Source organism: Gymnogyps californianus, chromosome 19 (assembly GCF_018139145.2).
Source record: "Gymnogyps californianus isolate 813 chromosome 19, ASM1813914v2, whole genome shotgun sequence".
NCBI lineage: Eukaryota > Metazoa > Chordata > Aves > Accipitriformes > Cathartidae > Gymnogyps > Gymnogyps californianus.
This window is the reverse complement of record NC_059489.1, coordinates 8,178,177-8,198,415: the sequence shown is the minus strand read 5'-3', so window position 1 is coordinate 8,198,415 and position 20,239 is coordinate 8,178,177. Positions and strand designations below refer to the sequence as shown.

General features: G+C 53.3%; 2 protein-coding genes across 3 annotated transcripts; both read left to right on the top strand.

Annotated features, from left to right (window-relative positions):
* The first annotated feature begins 646 nt into the window (after positions 1-646).
* TRIM47 (tripartite motif containing 47) lies at positions 647-7,757 on the top strand. Its single transcript, XM_050908362.1, is given in 7 exon segments — positions 647-847; positions 850-1,368; positions 3,264-3,359; positions 3,921-4,151; positions 4,740-4,935; positions 5,640-5,714; positions 6,959-7,757. Coding segments are annotated over 7 exon segments (1,944 nt in total). The 3' UTR covers positions 7,585-7,757.
* Positions 7,758-13,216: 5,459 nt separating this feature from the next.
* Positions 13,217-20,239, top strand: WBP2 (WW domain binding protein 2). 2 transcript variants are annotated; one of them, XM_050908611.1, is made up of 8 exons: positions 13,217-13,287; positions 15,119-15,227; positions 15,781-15,916; positions 17,515-17,607; positions 17,911-18,027; positions 18,254-18,376; positions 19,554-19,630; positions 19,808-20,239. In XM_050908611.1, exons 1-8 carry the CDS (start codon positions 13,229-13,231, stop codon positions 19,859-19,861), a joined length of 768 nt encoding a protein of 255 aa, XP_050764568.1. In that variant the 5' UTR covers positions 13,217-13,228; the 3' UTR covers positions 19,862-20,239. The 2 variants fall into 2 exon arrangements, with proteins under 2 accessions (XP_050764568.1, XP_050764569.1); XM_050908612.1 differs by lacking the exon at positions 17,911-18,027.

Sequence of the window (20,239 nt, the reverse complement as noted above, 5' to 3'; positions counted from 1 at the left end):
TGGGGTGGCAAAAGGTTCTGGGGCAGCAGATCCCAGGGGCAGGGGATGCTCGTGGGGGGCAGCAGACCCCTGGGAGGGGGGGACTGGAATGGGCTGGCAACAGCTTCCCTGGACAGGAGATCTGGGGGGGGGGGGTGCAGCAGCTACCCCTGGGGGCAGCAGAACCCTGGGAAGTGTCCAGTTCCCAGCGGGGCCGATCCTTCAGGAGGCAGTAGACCCTGGGTGGGAGGCAGTACATCCTCAGCAGGGTGGCATCCCCCGGGGGGGGGGGGGGGGGGCAGATCTCCCAGAAGGCAGCAGATGCCGGGGAGAGGGACCCAGATGCCCGGCGCGGGGAGCAGAACCCGGGGGTGAGACACCCACCCCACCCCCCCCCGGGGGGCGGGTGACTGGGGACCAGGTCCCGGGGGAGTGGGGGGGGGGGGTCAGGCCCCCCGGGAGGCAGCAGACCCCCAGAAACGGCGCGGAGCGGACTCCCGGCGCGGCAGCAGCAGCAGCAGCAGCAGCTCCCGGAGCGGGGAGGCGGAGCGGGCGGGCGGGGCGCGGCGGCCGCCCGCCTCCCACCGGGGCCGGGGCTGGGGCCGGGGCCGGGGCCGGGGCCGGGGCCGGGGCGGGCGGTGGGGCCGGCTGATCGGGGCGCTCAGGGATGGAGACCGCGCCCGGGAGCGCCCCGCCGCTCTCCGCCGCGGCGTTGCGGCTGGCGCTGGCTGCTCCGGGGCTGCCCGACGGCCCCTTCGGTTGCCCCATCTGCCTGGACGTCCTGAAGGACCCGGTGACGGTGCCGTGCGGGCACAACTTCTGCCAGGGCTGCCTGGGGGCGCTCCGCCAGCGGCCGGGCCCCCCGACGGCAGCGGCGGAGCGGGCGGGGCTGCCCGCTGCCCGCTCTGCCAGGAGCCCGTCCCCGCAGCCTTGCGGCTCCGCAAGAACCGCGCCCTCTGCGAGGTGCTGCCGCTGCTGGCGGCCGCCGCCGCCGCCGCCGCCGGTTCGTCCCCCCCGTCCCCAGCCGCCGGGTCCCCGATGGCACCGGGAGCCGAGGAGCAGGAGGATGCGGCGGGGGAGGAAGGAGCGGCGGTGCTGTGCGACGTGTGCCCGGCGGGGTCGCGGGTGGCGGCGGCGCGATCGTGCCTGGTCTGCCTGGCCTCCTTCTGCGGAGCTCACCTGGAGCCTCACCGCCGGGCCCCCGCCTTCCGCGCCCACCGCCTGGTAGCCCCGCTGCGGCGGCTGGAGGAGGGTCTCTGCCCCCGCCACCTCCAGCCCCTCGACGGCTTCTGCCGCGCCGAGCAAACCTGCGTCTGCGCCCGCTGCCGCGCCCACGAGCATCGCGCCCACGACGTGGTGCCCCTCGAGCGGGAGCGCGAGCACAAGGAGGTGCGTGGGGTGTAGGGGGGTGCGCGGAGGTGCCCACGCGGGGATAGACCCGGCAGGGGCTGGGCTGGGTGGGGAGGGATGGGGCAGGTTGGGTGGGGAGGGTGCTGCACCCGTATCCCCACACGGGACCTAACCCTGGCATGGGGGCGCCCGTATGGGGTGCAGTGCTGGCGGGGCATCTTGGGTGGGGTGAGGTGCGGCACCCCTGGGAGGGGTCCGTGCTGCACCCACGTCCCCACGGGGGACCTAATCCCCACGTGGGGGGTGTGCAGGTGTGGCACTGGTGGGACGCCCTGTGTGGGGCGGGTGCTGTAGCCCAGTCCCAACAGGGGACCCCACCCTGGCATAGAGGGACAGGGTGCTGTGCCATCAGGGCACCCTGTGGGGTGGGGACAGGACGGGCAGCCTGGGACAGGCATTAGGGCCAGAGCTGCTGCCAGCCAGCCCGTGGGGTTTGGTCGCACTGTGGGGCCGAACTCGCAATCCCCGTGGGTGTAGGGCTGGGGGCGAGGGCGCCTGGGACACCCCGCAGTGGCCGCCCCCGTGGTCACGGGGCACCCGTCTTCTCCGTCTCGTTCCCACAGCTTCGTCAAGGCAGTTTTTCTCCACGCGCTGGCAGCCTGCCCAGCTCCCGCTCCGCCAACCCTTTGTGTCCTGGCGTTTTGGCAGCGGGGTTTTTTCCGTCACTCCCATTCCCAGATGCAGCTGAGTCACCTCCCAAATTCGCACCCACGAGCCTCCCCGGGAGCCGGGGCTCCAAGTCTGGCACAATGCTGCCTTCCTGGGCACTGCTGCCTCGAGTGCGTGGGGCCTCTGCAGGGCTGCAGGCCGATGGGAGCCTGCGAGGCTCGCAGCGTGGTGGCATCCCCATGTTGGCATGGGGCATTTGGGGACCTTGGCGGGGTTTGTTTTTTCCGGGGGAGAGCCCAGGGGCTGCAGACATGTTGGCGGGGAGCACAGCGGCAGCCCCGAGCCAGCTCCCACTCCCTCGTGGGCTCTTGGGACTGCAGGAAAACCCTTTTGCCGGCATTATTAGTCATCAGGTGCCTTAAAATAGAAAGCGTGTGTGATCCCAGCCCTGAGGAGCTGTCTGGCCTCGGCAGGCGCTGCTTAACGTCGCCTGCACGGCCTCTGCGGCCGCTCTCTGCCACCGCCCTCATGCTGCGGGGTGGACGGGGAAAGCGCCTGTCCCCCCTCACTGGGCACGAGCGCCGCAGGGAGCTGGGGCTGGGGGCTGAGCATCGAGGCGGGGGAGCTGCCCCGGTTGGGGAGTGCAGTGCTCTCCTGGCTCCCAAGGGACCCGTCCTCGTGATGGGCAATGGCTGGTGCTAACAATAGCACGTCAGGAAACGCTGCATTCGGACGGTGCTTCCTTTGCAGCCATGCAGCACCCCGTGCTCCCGAGCTGGTTTGCTTTGCTCCTAACAAGAAATGTCCAGGGGACTCAGCGCTGCATTTCTGAGTGCTCCGGGTCTGCCTTTCAGCTTCCGCACCAGTCCCAGGTGGATTTTTCCCAGCCTTGGGATACACACTAGGAGCACATGGCTTAGCTGTGCTTGCTGCAATCGCAGCCCGATGGTTTTGCTTTCAAATTCCTATTTTGTTTGGTTTCCGCTGGGACCGGGGTGGGGAACATGGAGCTGGGCATGACCCTTTGCAGCCCGGCTGCTCCTTTAGTTTTCCAACCAAGTGAGAAGGGATGTTTGCAGGTTGGATGTTGCAGGGGAGGAAAACAACTCGCGATTCCCCTTGCACCCTTCACCCGAAGCCTGATAGCAAGGTCACGGTCAGAGAGGGGGCTGTGGGTTGAACTTAGGGAGAGGCAGGGTCCCCCGTGCCTCCCTGCCGCTGGGATCGGGGGCGCAGAGCTCAGCATTTGTCCTTCGTGTCCACAGGCCCAACAAGCCAAATTCCTCAGCGATGTGGAGAATGAGCTGGAGGAGCTGGCAGTCACCATAGCGCAGGGCAAGAAGATGGTGGAGCTCATTAAGGTGACTCTGTGATGGCTTCGCTCCGTTAGCGCAGCTCTGCTGGGCCAGGGAGCGGAGGCAAAGGGGCTGTGAGCTTCTGGGGCGCGTGGGGTGTAGAGGTGGTGCTCCCAGGGGAGCAAGTGCTCCATAAAATGCTGGTGACCCCGGTAAGGATCCCTGAGGATTCTTGCTCCTCATCTCTGCTAACCCTCACGGCATCTCTGGTTGTTTTCATTTGCAACCTGGAAGGAGGAACGGGGCAAGGACCGTGCCAGGGCACCCACTGGCTCTTGCACCTTCTCTCCCCAGGCTCACGGGGGTTTTGGTCCCCTTTGGCCCTTGTGCAAACACGTCACTTCACCGCCTGGGGACATGAGACGTGGTGGAGCAGTAAGCAGTCATGCCCAGCCAGGTCCCTTGACACCTGGGCTGTAAAGTGCTCTGAGCTATTGGGTGAAGGGGGTTACGGGGTGTCAGGGGGACCCTGCAGAGCTGAGAACTGGGTGCTGGGCAGGGGACAAGGGTGCTCTCCCGCACCCTCGCCTACGGGAGGTGACCCAACCCCTCTCTCCCTGCACTCAGGGCGCCGCCACGAAGGAGAGGGAAAGAGTCGAGAAGCTCTTTGCAGAAGCCTCTGAGGTCCTGGCGACCTTCCAGAAGGAGGTGACCGGTTTCATCGAGGACGGGGAGCGCTCCATGCTGGGGGAGGCCGAGGCCGATCTCCGCTGGAAGGAGGAGAGGCGAGCCAAGCTGGCCCAGTGCAAGCAAAACCTGGAGAACGTCCCCAGCACTGACACCATCTACTTCCTCCAGGTGCCTGGGTGGGATGGGGCAAGGAGAAGGAGCCGATAATGTTGTCTTTTGGCGTTTGTCCTGTTGCACGTGGAGCTGGGTGTCAGGAGCCCTGGGACGTGAGGGCTGCAGAGTCTCACTCCTGTTGGCACAGTCCTCTCCCCTCCCCACTCCCGGGGGGACCGGGCAGCCAAGACTTTCTCCTCCATCACCCCCACCTCCATCCTGGCCATGACTCAGGAGAAGCTGATGTGCTGCCCAGGCTGGGTACCTAGGTGTGGGGGGCAGAGAGCAAGAGGTTGGGGTGCCCCACTGCCCTCATCCAGCATCCTCCCCTCCCTGGCAGCCCAGCAAGAGGAGACCTTTTTGGGAGGAGATGCTGCTCCATGCGAGGTGGACATGGTGTGGGTCCAGGTTTGAAAGGGAGCGAAGAGAAGGCGCCAGGAACACGTGGCCAGGGAAGCGCTCTCCTCCCTTATGCAAGGCTGTCCTTGGGCCAAGTCCTGCGAGCTGCCAGTTCCCAAATCCTCCGGGGTAGGGTGGGGTTGCGGAACAAGAGACAACTTCGGCTTGTTTGAAACCTCCTGAAACTCCGTCTTTTTGGCTCAGGAATTTCAGGCCTTAAAAGTAGCCATGGAAGAAAACCTCTCCCCGGCTCTGAGCTTCCAGAACGAGCTGAACTTCACCAAATGCACCCAAGCCGTGGGCGCCATGAAGGATGTGCTGTCCGCTGCCTGCAAAAACCAGTGGGACCGCTTGCAGGGGAAAGGAATTGATGGGCTGAGTTTCCAGGAGATGGAAGAAGGTTTGTGTTCACCCAGCCCCTCTGCCCGGATGTCGCCCCATCACCCTCCATCCTCCTTGCGTAGGTGGGAGATGCCTGCAGGCTTGATGGCTCCTGCGAGCGCTGGCCCCTCTCCCTCCAGCTCTGGAAGCTGCCAGGCACGGTTGTGCTGCACGTTGCACAATCCCTGTCTGGGCTTACGCCTCCTCTTTGAGGTTTTATGAATTTTTCCACGGAGACTGGAGACTGGAGAAGCAACAAACAGCCTGGGAGTTAGGCAGGGCCCTGCGGGAGGGGGCAAGTGGCCAAAGTGGCCTCCCATGAAAGGGGACTCTTTCTTCCCAGGATAGATGATCCTCTTCATGGGACAGTCTGTGGTCTCCCAAACCTGCCAGGGTTAGAAAGTCACCGCAGCAGCTTTCTCCCGCGCTTTCTCGTTTAGCCTGAGCTCGCTCTCATTTTCTTGGATGCCCGTGGGAATTGCAGCTGGTTCCTTGCCCCCCCCCAGCCCATCTCCCTGGCGTGGCAAAGGTGGCATCTGTCCTTTCCTGTGTCTGAGCCGGCAGGGATGTGCAGGGGGAGCTGGGGACGCCGGCTGGGGCTCGGGGGCCGCAGCAGCTGGGTACCGTCAGGGTGTCGGGTGGGGGGCGATGCTCCGGTAACACCCTTGTTTGTGGCATCGGTTTCTTTGCTGATGGCAAACCCTTCTGTCCCTGTCTCTGCAGCGTTGGCCGAGTCCCGATTTCCAGACAAGTCGAACAATCCCGCCTGCTTGGAGAGCCGTGATTACTTCCTGAAATGTAAGTGAGGGACTTTTGCTGTGACAGTTGTTGCTAAGGTCCATCTTCCCTTTCCTCTCTCTCGGCTTGCTGGCTCCTTCCCGCATGCCCGGCCAGCACTGGTCCCAAGCCGACGGCTGGCAGGAGCGCTGCCGTCACCAGAGGAAATATTGCTCAGCTAACAAGGAAGCCTCCTTGCTTTCCTGACAACAGTCATAATCTGTTTAGGTGATATTTTTTTTCCTTTGTCTGTGGTTCTGCTGGACCAGCTGCCAGGGGGGCTGCAGGCGTACCGTGTAATTTCTGCTGCCTTCCAGCCCTTGACGAATTGGATCCTCCGTTAAATTAGATCAGAGTTTGTGCATCTGCCTTGTTCACCGCAGAGCAGTGGTCTGATGAGGTTCAGCTTCAGCGGCAGCAAGCAGAGGGATAATTCAGCGGCTGAGCAGAGACAGTGGGGCAGAAGGCGCTGAGGCTGGAGACTGCAGGGCTGGGCTTGGGCTCCAACACCCTGCGCGTACCTCCACAGCCTTACAGAGGATAAGGGGTCACCTACTGAGATGTCCGTAGGGGACAAGATCTGCCTCGGTGGCACCAGTGCAGCCTGCTGGGAGCCAGGCAGCAAAGCTTGGACTCAAGCGTGCTGTGCCGCTGCTGTAGGGTTTGGACACGCCATGGGTTCAGACCTGCAATGCAATCGGCAGTGATACGTGTCCAGGGCTGTTCCCGCTGGACATCCCTCTGTTCGGGCTCCAGCGGCAGTTCTCACCTGGCCCCACACGCTGGGGGCTGCCTCTGCTCCCGTGGGAGCCATAGGGCAGTGAGAGCCGACCACAGGGAGCAGTTGGTTTGTAGCCGTGATGTGCCTGGCTGTTCTCCTGTCTTCTTGGGGTCCCTCCCTGCTGTGTTTGTCTGTGGTTGCCTGAAACCCGCTTTTATATGGGATGTTCCTACTACCGCTCTGTCAGGTGGATTCTCCGATGTCTGGTATCACGGTTGAGCTCATCGAGCAGCCCCTCTGCTCTCTCCTCTGCCCGGTTATCTGTATTCATCCTGCTTATGGGAGTATCAACTCTTTCAGCCCCTTGTCCTCATCGGCTGAAATTGGCCGTGGGATTTAAAAGCAAGGGAACAGAGTGATGGTAGAAGTCAGAAAGGGTTGTGCTTATTGCCGAAGGCTGGAGCAGGGGATCAGAGCAGAGAGGGCTGGGGGGTTTCCTCCTGTTTCCCTCCTCATCCTCATGTCTCCTTCTTGCCCCACACAGTTGCCTTCATCATTGACCTGGACAGTGACACGGCTGACAAGTTCATCCAGTTGTTTGGCACCAAAGGGGCCAAGCGGGTGCTGTGTCCCATCCCCTACCCGGAGAGCCCGACCCGGTTTATCAACTGCGAGCAGGTGCTGGGTGTGAACCTCATGAACCGGGGCAACTACTACTGGGAGGTGGAGCTCATCGACGGCTGGGTCAGCATCGGCGTCATCGCTGAGGACTTCGACCCCCGGGAGTCCTACAACCGCGGACGCCTGGGTCGGAACGAGAAGTCCTGCTGCCTGCAGTGGAATGGACAGAACTACGTGGCCTGGTTTGGTGGCTTTGAGTCCGTCATCCAGCAGCCATTTTTCCACACAATCGGGGTCTTCCTGGAGTATTCGGAGAAGACCCTGACCTTCTACGGAGTCAAGGACTCCAAGATGACCTGCCTGCAGCAGCTCAAAGTCTCCCATTTTGCCAAGGGTCAGTTTGACCCATTCCAGAACAAGATCAACCACCAATTCGCCTCTCTTTTCTTGTGCAAGCTGAAACCAGCCTTCTTCCTGGAGAGTGTCGATGCCCACCTGCAGATCGGGCCACTGAAGAAAGATTGCGTTTCAGTGCTAAAGCGTAGGTAACTGCCCGGAGAGCGGGAGCACGGGAAGACCCAGAAAAGTCTCTCCTGCAGTGTATTGCTGCCGTCACGGCTTCTCTTTGGTAGCGTTGTATTTCTCTGTGGCAGCCCTCCCTCCTCGCTCTGTGCTGTTTGTCACCCAGGGGTGGATGAAGCCGTCCGGCGGGCAGAGCCGCGGGCTGGGAGCCAGGAGGGAGCTGGATCCGAGTGCCGGCTCTGCCGCTGGGCTGCTGAGCGAACTTGGGCGAGTCTCTGTGCTGCTCCCTACCCCTCAGTTTCCCTTTCTGGACATCAGGGACCGCGATACAGCCTTTCTTGGTAAAGCATATTGCTCAGGAGAAGTGCCACACAGATTAGAAGCTGTATCTTGGCCAGCTGCCAGGCTGCCCGGTCCCTCTCCTTAATATCTGCTCGCACTGCCCTGGCGACTTGCACAGACGCTCTGCTTTGTGCCTTATCTCGGTCTCTGTGTCACTGCTGCTTTTTTAAGTGCTGGCTCATCGACACCTTCCGCATGCTCCTTATGAAGTGCCTTTGAAGTAGCAAGCCCAGCATGGACCGGGTGAACCCCAAAGCAGATGCGGTCGCTTCCCCGGTGCCCGCATCACTGTCGTGCCTTGGTGTGGGTGAGCAGGGTGCTCCGGGGCGGGTGGGATGCAAAGGAGCCCAGCTGGGTGCAGGGGCGATGCTGCGGTGACGCAGTACCTCTCCTTGCAGGGCTGAGCACCCATCAGTGCTGCAAACGTGAAACGAGGATCTTTGCCCTCCCTCGCACTGCGGCCGGAGGGTATTTTGAACGCTGGTCTGTGGCCAGGCTCATTTGGGAAAAGCCGTGGTCCCGCGTGTGTTGGAGGCCCGTGGCCGTGGGGCTGTTCCCCACCACAGCCAAAAATCCCAGCTGGGAAGGGGGAGAAACCTCCTGCAGAGAAGCAGCAGTACCGTTCCTGCCTTGAGATGGCGAAGTGAGCAGCACAAAACAGTTTTGAGGATGTGCTTTTATTAAACACGTTCCTCGGGAACTGCTTAGCAAAGCTTTACAGTCAAATTTCCCTCCGTGTTTTTGATGACCCTACTATTTTAGGGGATTTTAATACTGTTAAACTCCCAACTCTTAAAGTACCCTGGGCACACTTGAGCTGTAAATGTATCCCTTAGCTTAGAGAGTTTTTTAAGTGACAAAGAGGTGCTGTGAGTATGTCCCAGGGGCAAATGGTCTGTTTTAGGGACAGCTGTGAGTGCATCGATAAAAGGTGCAGCATCAGTCAGTTATTAAATGACCCTTTCAACTCTGGCAATAAGTAACAATTAACAAAAAATACTCTCAAGAAAGCGTCCCGTCCAGGAAAGGTGGAAACTTGAGGCTGGGGCAAAAAATGCCAGTTCATGTGTCCTAAGGGAGCTTTTCCAGGAGAAAAATACAGAAATACCGCCTGTAAGGGCGGCACAGTGCAGCCCCTGTCTCAGCGCAGCGTGCCTTTCCACAAGTTTATTTTTAATGGGATTGGTTTGCTACCTACCTCCCGAAGCTTGCTTTATGGAATCGTAGTGCTGTGTAATATATACCTACAGAGAAAATACATTGGGTCAGGTTCTTCGCTGGCGTGAGTGAGTCAGTGATGACGCATCAACGGTCAACAGGGATGGAAAATGGCCCATTTAGCTAAATATATGAAATATATATATATATTCCCCAAAGGATAAGCTGGAAATCATAGTGGTATATTCAAGGGGAGCCAAGGGAAAAAACTGAACGTGAATAAAAAGGCAGCCACAAAGCCGAGAGGTTTAAAGTTAAAGCCACGTTTACATAAACACTGAGGCTTAAAGAGCTCCTTCACTGTAACTCGTTTGCCAGCGCTGCCAGTTCCTGCTGGCGTGGGAAGAGGTGCCGGTCCCCAGCAAACGGCCGCCGCTGTGGGCTCTCATTTGAGGGGCTGAAGGGTCTGAATGCAGCCGCCCCCTCCCCAGGGCAGGGCTGGGGAGTCGGTCTGGGAGGGGGACCGCTGGGATGTGTCTGCAAATCCCTTCTCCACCTCCTCCTCCGCATGCGGCGACTCCTAAAACGCCGCAGGCGGTGAGAAAAGGAGAGGTAGGGTTTTCAGAGTGAAATCTTCAGATGAAATCTTGGCCTTTTCCGGCCAGCGGGAATGCTGCCCAGACTTCTGTCCGGATGCGAATTCACTCCCCGTGTCCTGAGCTCCTACCTCAAAACCGCTTTGTTTGGCTCGCACCGGTCGCTCTCCTGCAAAACTCAGCCTTTGCACGAGATGTCAGCGGTGACACAGTGCAGGCATCGCTGCTGTTTTGCTAACGCCGGAGAGGACTTGGTATCAGAAATGCCTTACCAGATAAGAAAGGTAGAGACGTGCAACAGCCCGTGTGTGGTCACGTCCTGAGAGGAAGAGGAAGGTAACCTTGATCTCTGCTGCACGCCTGCAGGAAGAGATCTCACATGCAGGCTCCCATCTCAGCTCTATCTGGGCTCTAAATCTCATTTATTCAAGGCAAAACTCCCACCATTCGCAGCGAGGCGTTTTGCCAGAGTAAATACAGCGGATGTGGGCCTTTGCCCCATTTCGTTTTGCCGTAGGCGGATTGATTGCTCCGTGGGGAAACCCATGCTCCAGCCACGCATCCCTCCCTTCTCCGTGTTGCCCAAGGCACAGACGCAAGTCTCTGAACTCCTTCAGGGTTTGGGATGGTTTGGAGGGATCCTACGTCTTTCCCTTTCCGTCCTGTAACCACACGGGAGCAGCTCAGGAGGACACGTCTGGTGTTTGGGCTTTGGTTCTGGTTGTGCTGTTGCTTTTGCTTAATTCAGCTCTGCCCCGAGAGCTGGGATGCTGATACGCAGCTTTACGGAGGGTTTTGAGGGCTCCTGTAGATGCGATGCAGTTGAGAAGTGCTACCCAACCCTCTCCTTCCTGCTGCTTGCTTTTATCCTGGTTGGAAGCACTATAAATCCTTGTGGTTTGGGGCAGAAAGCAAATTCTGACCGATTTAAGACAGGAGCAATCCCCCTGGGGTGTTGGACCAGAGTTTGCTCTGTGTTGCCAATAATTTGGGGTGTAAACTGGAATGATTAGGAAACGTGCACTATGCCAGCTCTGATTTTGCTGGAAATGAAGGGCTAAATGCAGTGTGTGATGAGTTTAGATGGATAGATAGCACGTGGCAATTTAAACAGCCTTTCCGTGTTCCCTTGAGTTATTTCTGCTGTCACAGAGAGTTCCTCTTTTTAATTAGGATTTTTTAAATATAGTTACTGTGGAGTATTTTACAGTGTGTAAAAAAACTAACAGAATAATATAATGATGTTAGAGACTATGATTTGCCATTAAATATTATACAGACATTGCTCTGGGTTGTCTTTCCTTTAAATACCAAACCGTTAGAGTTGTCCCATTATCTCGTGTTTATTTTTCTGTGTCCTGTACATCTGGCGTAAAATAACACAGATTTTATTTTCCAAGTGTGTCTAAGGGAATTGTGCCAAATACACATTTTTATTGCTCAACTGGAAAAGGAGCGGAAGAATCCTAAAATCCAATAACAATATTGTCAGTCCTGGGCAATTCAAAACAATGAATTGTCTCAGTTCTCTTTTCTACCTCTGTCCTCAGCTTAGAAATAACAAAGATGAACAGATTAGGCACTTTTTCCTTAGTGTTTTCAGTTTTTAGAGTATAAATTTCCAAGGTTTTCTATGTGACAAGGAGGTCTAGAGCTTCCCACGCACACTGGCACTTACACCGGCACCTTTTTTAAATGAAGGCTGCGTTTCTTAATACCAAATGTCGGCTGGAGCTAGGAGAAAAACATTATTCGGCGAGTCTTAGTTTGTGCGAGGTGGCAATGCTTCAGCTGGGTGCTTTGGTGGAAGCCGAGTGGATGTTTGCTACTGACTTTAATAGGAGAGGAATCAGGACTGTTTGTTATAACCATTTCTGAAAAGGGAAACTTAGAGCTTATTGAAAAAGCGGATATGAAAAGCACAAACTTGCTCTTTTCTTGCCAAGAACCGTACAGATTATGTCACTGCATTTATTTAAATCTGGTTTCCATTATGTAGTTTTTCTGCTTTTTCCCCCGCACCCCATCTGGTTCTCAGGCACTCAGACAGGGCTGGGCTGCAAACCCTGCAGGGAAAAGCTCAAATCCATATAAAAGGATATAATTTAGGGTCATATATGCTCTTAATATATATTTATATATTATTGATATACAGTTGTCAGTGATTGATATGAGGAGCCCTTCAAAACAGTTGATTAGTTTTGCAGGGCTCCTATTTTTAATGAAATTACGCAATTGTTAATTTTTTAAGAGTTCCTCCCACATGCACACCTGGAGGCAGGAGATTAGACCCTTACTGTAGCTCTGCAAACGCTGCAGATATTTTCCTGCTCCCAGATTCCCTCCCTCCCGACAGACAGACACGGTCCGGACTTGTTTATAGGGCGACTAGTTACTCCTTCCAGTTTAACACTCTCCAATGTAAAGGGGTAATTTTAGGATGTGATTGATTCCAGCACGGAAAGCAGCCAATATCGGGCTCAAAAATCCATTTGCAAGTGTGTGAAACATGAAATGTGCATCAAACGTGAATTTAAAAAATGTTGGAAACGGAGCAAGCATCGTCGCTGTTTAAGGGGCTAAGCCTGATTTTATGTGCAGCACCATCACATACATGGGATGATTTTTATTCTGCTCTACCAAACATCTGAATTCTACCCATACCACCTACTGAAACTCCAAATTTGTCTCCATTTCACTTAATTCTGGGCTTTTCCCGGGGAGATCCTGCCAAATGGCATTAAAATCATTTGTGGTTGCATGGGATGTGCAAACAGCCCCTTCTCGGATGCAAAATTGGACAGCCTCCTAGGGAAAATGTTTTACCCGCTAGTGAGCCAGCCGGGAAATGTCTTCCGGATAAAAAATGAGGTGCAAACCGCAGCAAAATACAGCGTTTTAAAACAAAACGTCGATGTGACTGCCGTCGGGGTGCTCGGCGAACTCCCCCCCACGAAGTGCCGCTATGCCAGAGCGCCCTTACGAGGAGAAAAGCCAGAAAAACTGCTGCCAAGCTCAGGCGGGCTCTAAATAACTTGAATCATTTCGTTATATATGGTCAGCAGGACATGTAATGGGATGATTAATGGGTTTATAAACATGCTAGAGAGCTCTCCCAAGAAGGAGACCGGCTCTTCGGATTACCCCTACTCTTATGTATTCGAAAACTGAGGAAGCTTAATAAAACCTAAGCTGGATTGAGCTCAGTAAATTCGTATTGATTATAAATCATGGTGGGAGCAGGGGCCGGAGGATGCGGGTCTCCTCAGGGGTGGCCAGGCTGGGGAGAGCAGCTCCCAACAGGGGGTGGGCGCTGCCTCTGGGCTTGGAGGGGAGGGCGATGGAGGTTGTGAGTGAGGGTTGGGGACCCGGTTTTGGGCTGAGCGGGGTTGGAAGCACCCCTCAAACCGGGCAGTCGCCGGGGCGGCCGCCCCGGCGACTACAACTCCCAGCATGCACCACGCGGCCATTCCCTTCATGCCTCGCTCCCGCCCTGACGTCAAGAGCCCGTCTCCCGCGCAGGCGCAGAGTGGGCTCGACGCTGTGAGGAGGAGGTAGCGGCGGCGGCGGCGGCCATGGCCCTGAACAGGAACCACTCGGAGGGCGGCGGCGTCATCGTTAACAACAGCGAGAAGTGAGATGCCATCCCCTTCTCCCCTCTTCCGGCCGCGGTCGCCGGGGGATAGCGGGGAGCTGCCTTCCCTCCCCCCCCGCCTTCCTTCCCTCTCAGGGGGAGCGGTTGAGGGGGGGAGGGGTGCCGCGGGTCACGTGGTGCCGAGGGGCTCGGGGGGGTAAGGGGGGGATTAATTAACCCTCTCGGTGACGGCGTGGCTGGGCTCGTCCTCCCCTCTTCTTCCTACGGGGGTAGGGGCTGTACGTATCTCCCTACCCCTTGGCTTCCCCCGGGGGGAGCTCTGCTGGGCCTCAGCCGCGGGCCTGCCTCCCTCCACCGCTCCCCTCTGCAGCCTGCCTGCCCCGCTGCCTGCTGCTGGCTCTTACTGCTGTCCCCAGCCTCTCCCCCGAGTGCTCAGTGAGGGCTGGCAGAGCTCAGCCGGGTGATTCTGGCCTGGACCCGAGCCTCACCCCTCTCTCGCCACCCGGTGCTGCAGGAGAGCTCGGATGCTGCAGCTGCAGTGTGCCTCTGTTCGAGAGCTGCCCGCTTGGGAAGCGCCAGGCCGCCTGCCCGGTTTGGTTTGCTGGATTCCTTGCACACACACCCCCTCCGCGTGTTCGGGAAGGAGCAACAGTGTTGGGAAAAGGTGCTGGGATATAACCATGGAAACAGAAAGCCTCCACAGAGCTGCCTCTGTCTGCATGGCAATGGGCTGTCCTCACCCTCTGTGTCTGCCAGCGTGCTTCGGTTCTGACGTGGCAGTCACCTGCTTCTGGGACAAAGGAGTAGTTCATTCTTCAGGGCTTCTTTCCATGAGGCCAGTTAAACATTGGTATAGGAATTCTGCGCCTGACTTCCATTTGGGATGTGACCTTTAGAAGAATTTAGTAAGATCAACTCTGGGGCTTAAATTTGCGTTCACTGAAACAGACAACTGCAGCAGCTTAACGTGTTACTGTTCCCAGTTGTCAGCCTGCCTTGGATCAGGGGTTACCTCTCACGCAGCAGCCCGGGCTGCTTGTGGTGGTGGATTCAGCTGACAGCTGTAGCCTGAACAGAGCTGCTGGCCCCTGTGCCCTTCCGGAGCTTTTGCTGGAGGGACAAGTGCTTGAAGGCAGAAGGGAAAGGCGAGTGACTGAGGATGGTAACACATAAGCTGCCAAAGACAAAGGTGGTGGAGGTTTCTCCAGCTTTAGGGATTAGAGTCCCTAATGTGGATGCTGTTATGTTAATACAAGTTAGCTGCTGTGTCCATGCAAGGGTATTGCACTGATTTTAATCAGGTCAGTTTCTAATTGAGAATTAAGGAGTCAGTGCAGACAACACAGGTTAATGAGGTCTAGTGGCAAGAAAGGGGAGTTCCTCTTGTCCACGTTTTTGTGACAGAGATGCTTAAGCTGTCGTTAGACCTTCAACAGCCATTGCATAAGCCAGCCTGAGCAGTTCCTGCTTCAGTAGTCCTTCCTCTGTTGTGTTACTTGTGGTGAACCAAATTAGGGAACTCATCCAGCAGAAATGCAACACAACATATATATATATGTGTGTGTGTGTCTTGAGATCTTGATCAGTTCAATTGACTAGATTCCCTGCCTGGCTACGCAGACAGCAGTAGCTGTGCCAGCACACTGAGGAGGGAACAGAAGGCTGAGAACAAGCAGCCAGTACTACTTACGTTGTTACTGCCAACAAAAAAAAAAAAAAAAAAAAAAAAGCCAGACTGATTTTTGTCTGCCGAGCACGGGCCTGAGTTTAAAGGCAGTTTTGGTAGGTCAGTAAACTTACATGCATATTGCACTTCTGCCTTGAGCTGTAACACTGTAACACCGTGTCTCTTCTCTCATCTTGTTTGCAGTGTTTTGATGACCTATGATCACATAGAAATTACCTTCAGTGATATCGAACCTATGCCAGACGCCTTCAAAGGGACCAAGAAAGGGAGTGTTTTCTTGACTCCCTACCGAGTAAGTAGTAAAAGGCTTTATCTTGTGTAAGGAGATAAGGGCTCTTTGCAATTCTGTATTTAAATGTCCTCAGTGCATGAAAGTCAGGATAATCTACTACCCCTTGAAGTATGGCTCATCCTCTCCCTCTGGGGAGCATTATGAATTCGTTGCATATCCTATCTATTTGTCAAAAGATAATAAATCTGATTAGTTCTTATACAGGCAGCTGTTTAGTCCATCAGGCTTCTTCAAGATTGGAAATTAGCAGTGGTCTGGAAATGCTGAATGCAACAGCACAGCTACTAAATCATAGCTGTGTGGAGCAGCGAGTTCTCTGGAAGCTGGGAGGAGTATTCTCTGAGCACGGGTAGTTTTCCTGGAAGGCTTTGTTGCCTTGAGGCTTCAGTTTACCCTTGTGGCTGTTCTGTGTGGCTTTTGGCTTGCAGAACTGACGAGGAGCTTCAGATGTGGGAGGGAGTTTCAGTCCATCGAAAAGTCTCTTCGGATAATAAATTGGGGCTGTGTTTCCTGTTTGTTTTAAATACCCTTTGTAATGTTATTTTCTTTTCAGGTTATCTTCGTCTCGAAGGGAAAGGATGCTATGCAGTCTTTCATGATGCCCTTTTATTTGTTGAAAGATTGCGAGATTAAGCAGCCTGTCTTTGGAGCAAATTATATCAAGGGTACAGTGAAAGCAGAGGCAGGAGGTATGTATAGTACAGATGTATGTTCTGCATCTTAGTTCAACTACACAATTCATAGCAAAGTAAGTACCCGGTGTAACCGAAACTGGATACTGACCAAATGGATTTTTACAGTACTGCTAAAATGTGTTTCTTTCTTTGAAACTAGCAACTAAAAATATTCCCCTTATCTGCTCCCTGCAGAGTTACAGTGAACAGATCTGTTCTGCAACTGATCTCATTCCTGCCCTCTGTGCAAAATACTAAGTTCAGTCAGCCAAGTGATCTCACTGAGTCAACATCAGAGCAGAGTCAGCAAGAGTGAGGATGTCATTTTGCGTTGGTCAGTTGGGGTTACCTGTTAGTTCTGTGTCCAGGTCCTCCTATGCCAAAGGCTCGTGATCCTTTCTGGATCTGTTTGGGTTTTCAGGTGCAGATCTCCAGAGCGCTGTTCTCCATCATCAATTTCTTGTGCAATTCAAGGAAAGGCATGCTGTTACTATAGTGCATCTTAGCAGTAAAAAATGACACTTGGAAGAGAATGGACTGTCTTGAAATTAGGGAATCTTCAAGGGGTGGTTTCATATTATGTTCAGTTAGAAGGTTGTGGTAGACGTTTTCAAGAAGAACTTTTTCTTAATCACTGTTTTATGCTTCTCCTTTTTACCAAAGGCACATAGTTCAGTAAACTCTTTCATCCCCAGCTTGATTTAGTCTGTTAGTTGTGGCACTGAAATTACAGTGCAGTGCTTAGGAGACTTCAGTCTGTAATGCTGAAATCAGCATTGTAGCTTCTGTATGGGAGCAAAGTGGGACCATCCAGCGTGAGAGGAAGCCTGACCAGTAATGACAAACTCTGTAAACTGTGTGAAAGGCAAATGGCTTTAGCTAAATCTTGTGAATTTTCCCCAGAGGCCATCTCTCTTAATGAGGATGTTGCTTTAACAGCCATGAGAGTCTGGTTTAGCTCAAAAGGTTCTTTAATCTACATGTCCCTGTTTCAGCACTGACACAGCTTCTGCTTTGATGCATTGTTGGGAGTCTAGGCTGTGCATGTTTTTCTTTTTCAGTCTGTAATATGAGATGTCATTAATTTTATTTTTTTTTTATTATTATTATCCTGACTTGAAATATCTTCCATGGACTCTAGTGGATTTATGTGGACCATGGTTTTCATTAAGCTCTTTGCTTCACTGGGCACTCAAACTCCCAAACTAATTTATAGCTGACAGTTAGGTGTAGTTGCAAAGGCTTTTTAGCAAATAGGATTAACAAAATCCTTGTCTTCTGCACTAATCTTGTACAAAGCTAGAGCAAATCCAGCGCTTCTGATAGCTTGGTCTGTCAGCAGCCGGTGTGGTAACAGGCACAACTTTAGAAAGGTTTTGAAGGTCTCTCTCATTGATGTTTCTTCCTCAGGTGTCTCTTGACCTGAAAATACCCCAATGTGAATTTTTCTGATAATAGGGTAATTCTGCCACTCTGTCTGCATTTTTTTCTTGAATTTTTGGGATAAGCTCTTCAAAGAATTATATACAGGGCGTCTGTAGGTAAAGCATGGAAGCTAAATAGCATTGAAACAGCTTCTCCTTGCTTCTGAATTCTGTCTTTCCTCCCTGCAGGTGGCTGGGAAGGATCCGCCACGTTCAAGATGAGCTTTTCAGCTGGGGGCGCAATCGAGTTCGGGCAGCGTATGCTGCAGGTGGCTTCGCAAGGTATGGGAGTCTGGCGGTGTCTGCCGGATGGTTTTGTGGTTTCAGGAGGCTTTGCCTTCATCTCGCAGCAAGGGCAGGTTTAAGTTGCAACAGGTTGGATTCAAATCCGTGCGAGTTTCAGGCTGTATCTAGAACTTGCTTGCTTTAAAAAATACTTTTTTCACATCCAATGAGCAGCACATTTATTGGGATGGAGTTTGCTTGTTTTTCAGATAAGGACTCTTTAAGTTTGTTGGAGTTCTTGGCCTGCATTTCACGCAGGCTTAATGTTTTGATGAGGTCAACTTACCTTTACTTTTCCAGTCTCCAGAGGTGAAATACCCAACGGAGCTTACGGCTATTCCTACATGCCAAATGGATCCTATGCTTTCACACCAGCTGCAGCTAACGGGGGCTATCCGTACCCACCACCTCCTCCTGGTAAGTCTGGGAACTGAGGATGGAGATTATTCTAGTTAGCAAGAATTAAAATAGGTAGAAAGGGGAAGAAACACAAATTTTACGTAATCTTTTAAATTGGATCTGATGCCTTGTGCAACGTTAGTTTCTGAGCTTAGTTATATTTGCCTTTGGCTTGTTTTGGCTGCATGCTGTGACCCACCCAAAGGAGTTAAGTCTTTTGCTGTGTTATTTCCTTTCCTGACAGAGTTTTATCCTGGTCCTCCTGTGGTGGATGGAGACATGGGTTACATGCAGCTTCCACCCCCGCCGTACCCAGGGCCCATGGAACCCCCTGTCAGCGGTCCAGACCTGCCCGCCACTCCCGCAGGTAAGAAGCGTGTTCATGTGAATTAGCTCACCACGGTTTTGTTACCCGTGAAACAGACGTTGTTTCTTGTCTGTTATCTCTTGGGGAACTTGGAGTCAATTTAGAAGCCTCGCTTAGAAGTTAAAATTGTTTAGGAGAGGGATTAGGGAGCTCCCCTAATCTCCAGCCTTGTATATCCAGCTCAGTCTGGAGGCCAGCCTAATTCTTTCCAGGGTAGATACCATTAGTGGATATTTTGCAGCTGGATTTATTCTTGTTGTGACAGAAAAAATACAGTTTGTGATTATCCTGTTGTGGTAATCTTGCTCTGATAGATGAATGAAAAGAAATTGATGGTGAAATGTGTTTCTAGTCCATTTTAGTTAGCAGATGTGGCTTTGGTGATATTCACTCCCCCTTCCCCAGTTTCACTCTAACCTGATTACTTTTGCTTAAATGATACGGAACAGAGGAATAGATGATGGAAAGGAGCTGGGGAAATATCAGTCTTATTTTCACTCATTTGGGATTTATCAAAATGGTTTTGAACGTGGTCTTAAAAGGTCTGCATGTGGGGGGAAAAAACAAAGAGCTTTTGTGGTTGGACACAACCATAGATCTCTTGCAGGTAAGGATATTTGTCTGGATGAGGGTTTAACTTCTCGCTTTGGTTTGAATAAACAACCAATCATCTTTGAACTATTATTTGGAAAGTGGCACTGATCCAGGTGGTTGCACAAGATTTTTGTATTCTGCAGAAATCGAGGCTCTGGATTATCTTCATAAATTACCATCTTTAGAGCAGCTCAGGGGATTCATACTTTAAACTTGTGCTGATTTTTGTTTTGTCTTGTGTTTTCACTCCCAAGAAGGATGGTTTGTTGACTGCCTTTTTAAGGGGTATTGTCTGTATTCAGGCAGAACAACTGTTAGCATTTATTTGTTGGCGAACAGGCAAGTCCCAAGTGACATTTCCAAACTAAATCTTGGTCTGTTTCACTTTGGACTTCACAATCCTGTGGCAACTGGAAGAGATAATGCTCAGTTGTCGTGTTTGTTGTAGCTATTTTGCAACTCGAGCACTGGTCAAATAGTGCTCTATCAGTAACACTTGATGGCCAGGAATATGTGGAGTTTTTGTTTGATTCTAAAAGTTCTCTGTGTGTCACCAAATCTGTAACTTCTCTTTCTGTGACAGCTGAAGCGAAGGCTGCTGAAGCTGCTGCCAGTGCTTACTACAGCCCAGTCAACCCACATAACGTCTATATGCCCACGGTAAGTTCCTGTATCGTTCTGGGTTTGCGATGTGAGCCCAAGTGTGTATTTAGCAGTTCTTTTTCTCAGTGACACGGCAGAATTAGTCTGAATTGATTTGGGTGTTTTGGTTTTTTGAGTTTTGGGGTTTCTTTTTCCTAGCCATGAATTCATATTCTTCTATTGTCTTTATTTCAGGACCAGCCACCCCCTCCTCCGTACTTCCCACCAGAGGACAAGAAAAACCAATAAGCTAACACAGAACTTCTCCACAACTCATTGCTTTCTTACTTCCCATTTTGGCAGAATCTTGGGGCATGGTCCATAGCACTGAGGAGTAGAGCCTTCCCCCAAGGCGCATAGCTTTCATGGACTCTAGTGGTAGATATGTGCAGAGCAAGGGGAGAGATTTCAGCAGCCTGGCTTACCTCGTAGAGCTCTGAGGGTTTGCTGCCCTACCGCAGTATTCCCTTCTCCCTGCGCGCGGCATCGCTACAACTGGAGGTTCTCTTCATCTGTGATTTTCCCTTACGTCTGTTTCTTTTGATACTTAAATTATACCTCTTTAGAGTAAGCAACTGCTCCAAACAGGTAATTAATGTGCTCATAACATGGAAACAAGGCTCTTGG

Bases quoted from the DNA above. Each gene is read 5' to 3' on its own strand.
- WBP2 (XM_050908611.1), top strand. From the start codon at position 13,229: ATGGCCCTGAACAGGAACCACTCGGAGGGCGGCGGCGTCATCGTTAAC. The intron at 15,228-15,780 runs GTAAGTAGTAAA...TTTTCTTTTCAG, and splicing joins TTTTCTTGACTCCCTACCGA to GTTATCTTCGTCTCGAAGGG. The intron at 15,917-17,514 runs GTATGTATAGTA...TCCTCCCTGCAG, and splicing joins AGTGAAAGCAGAGGCAGGAG to GTGGCTGGGAAGGATCCGCC.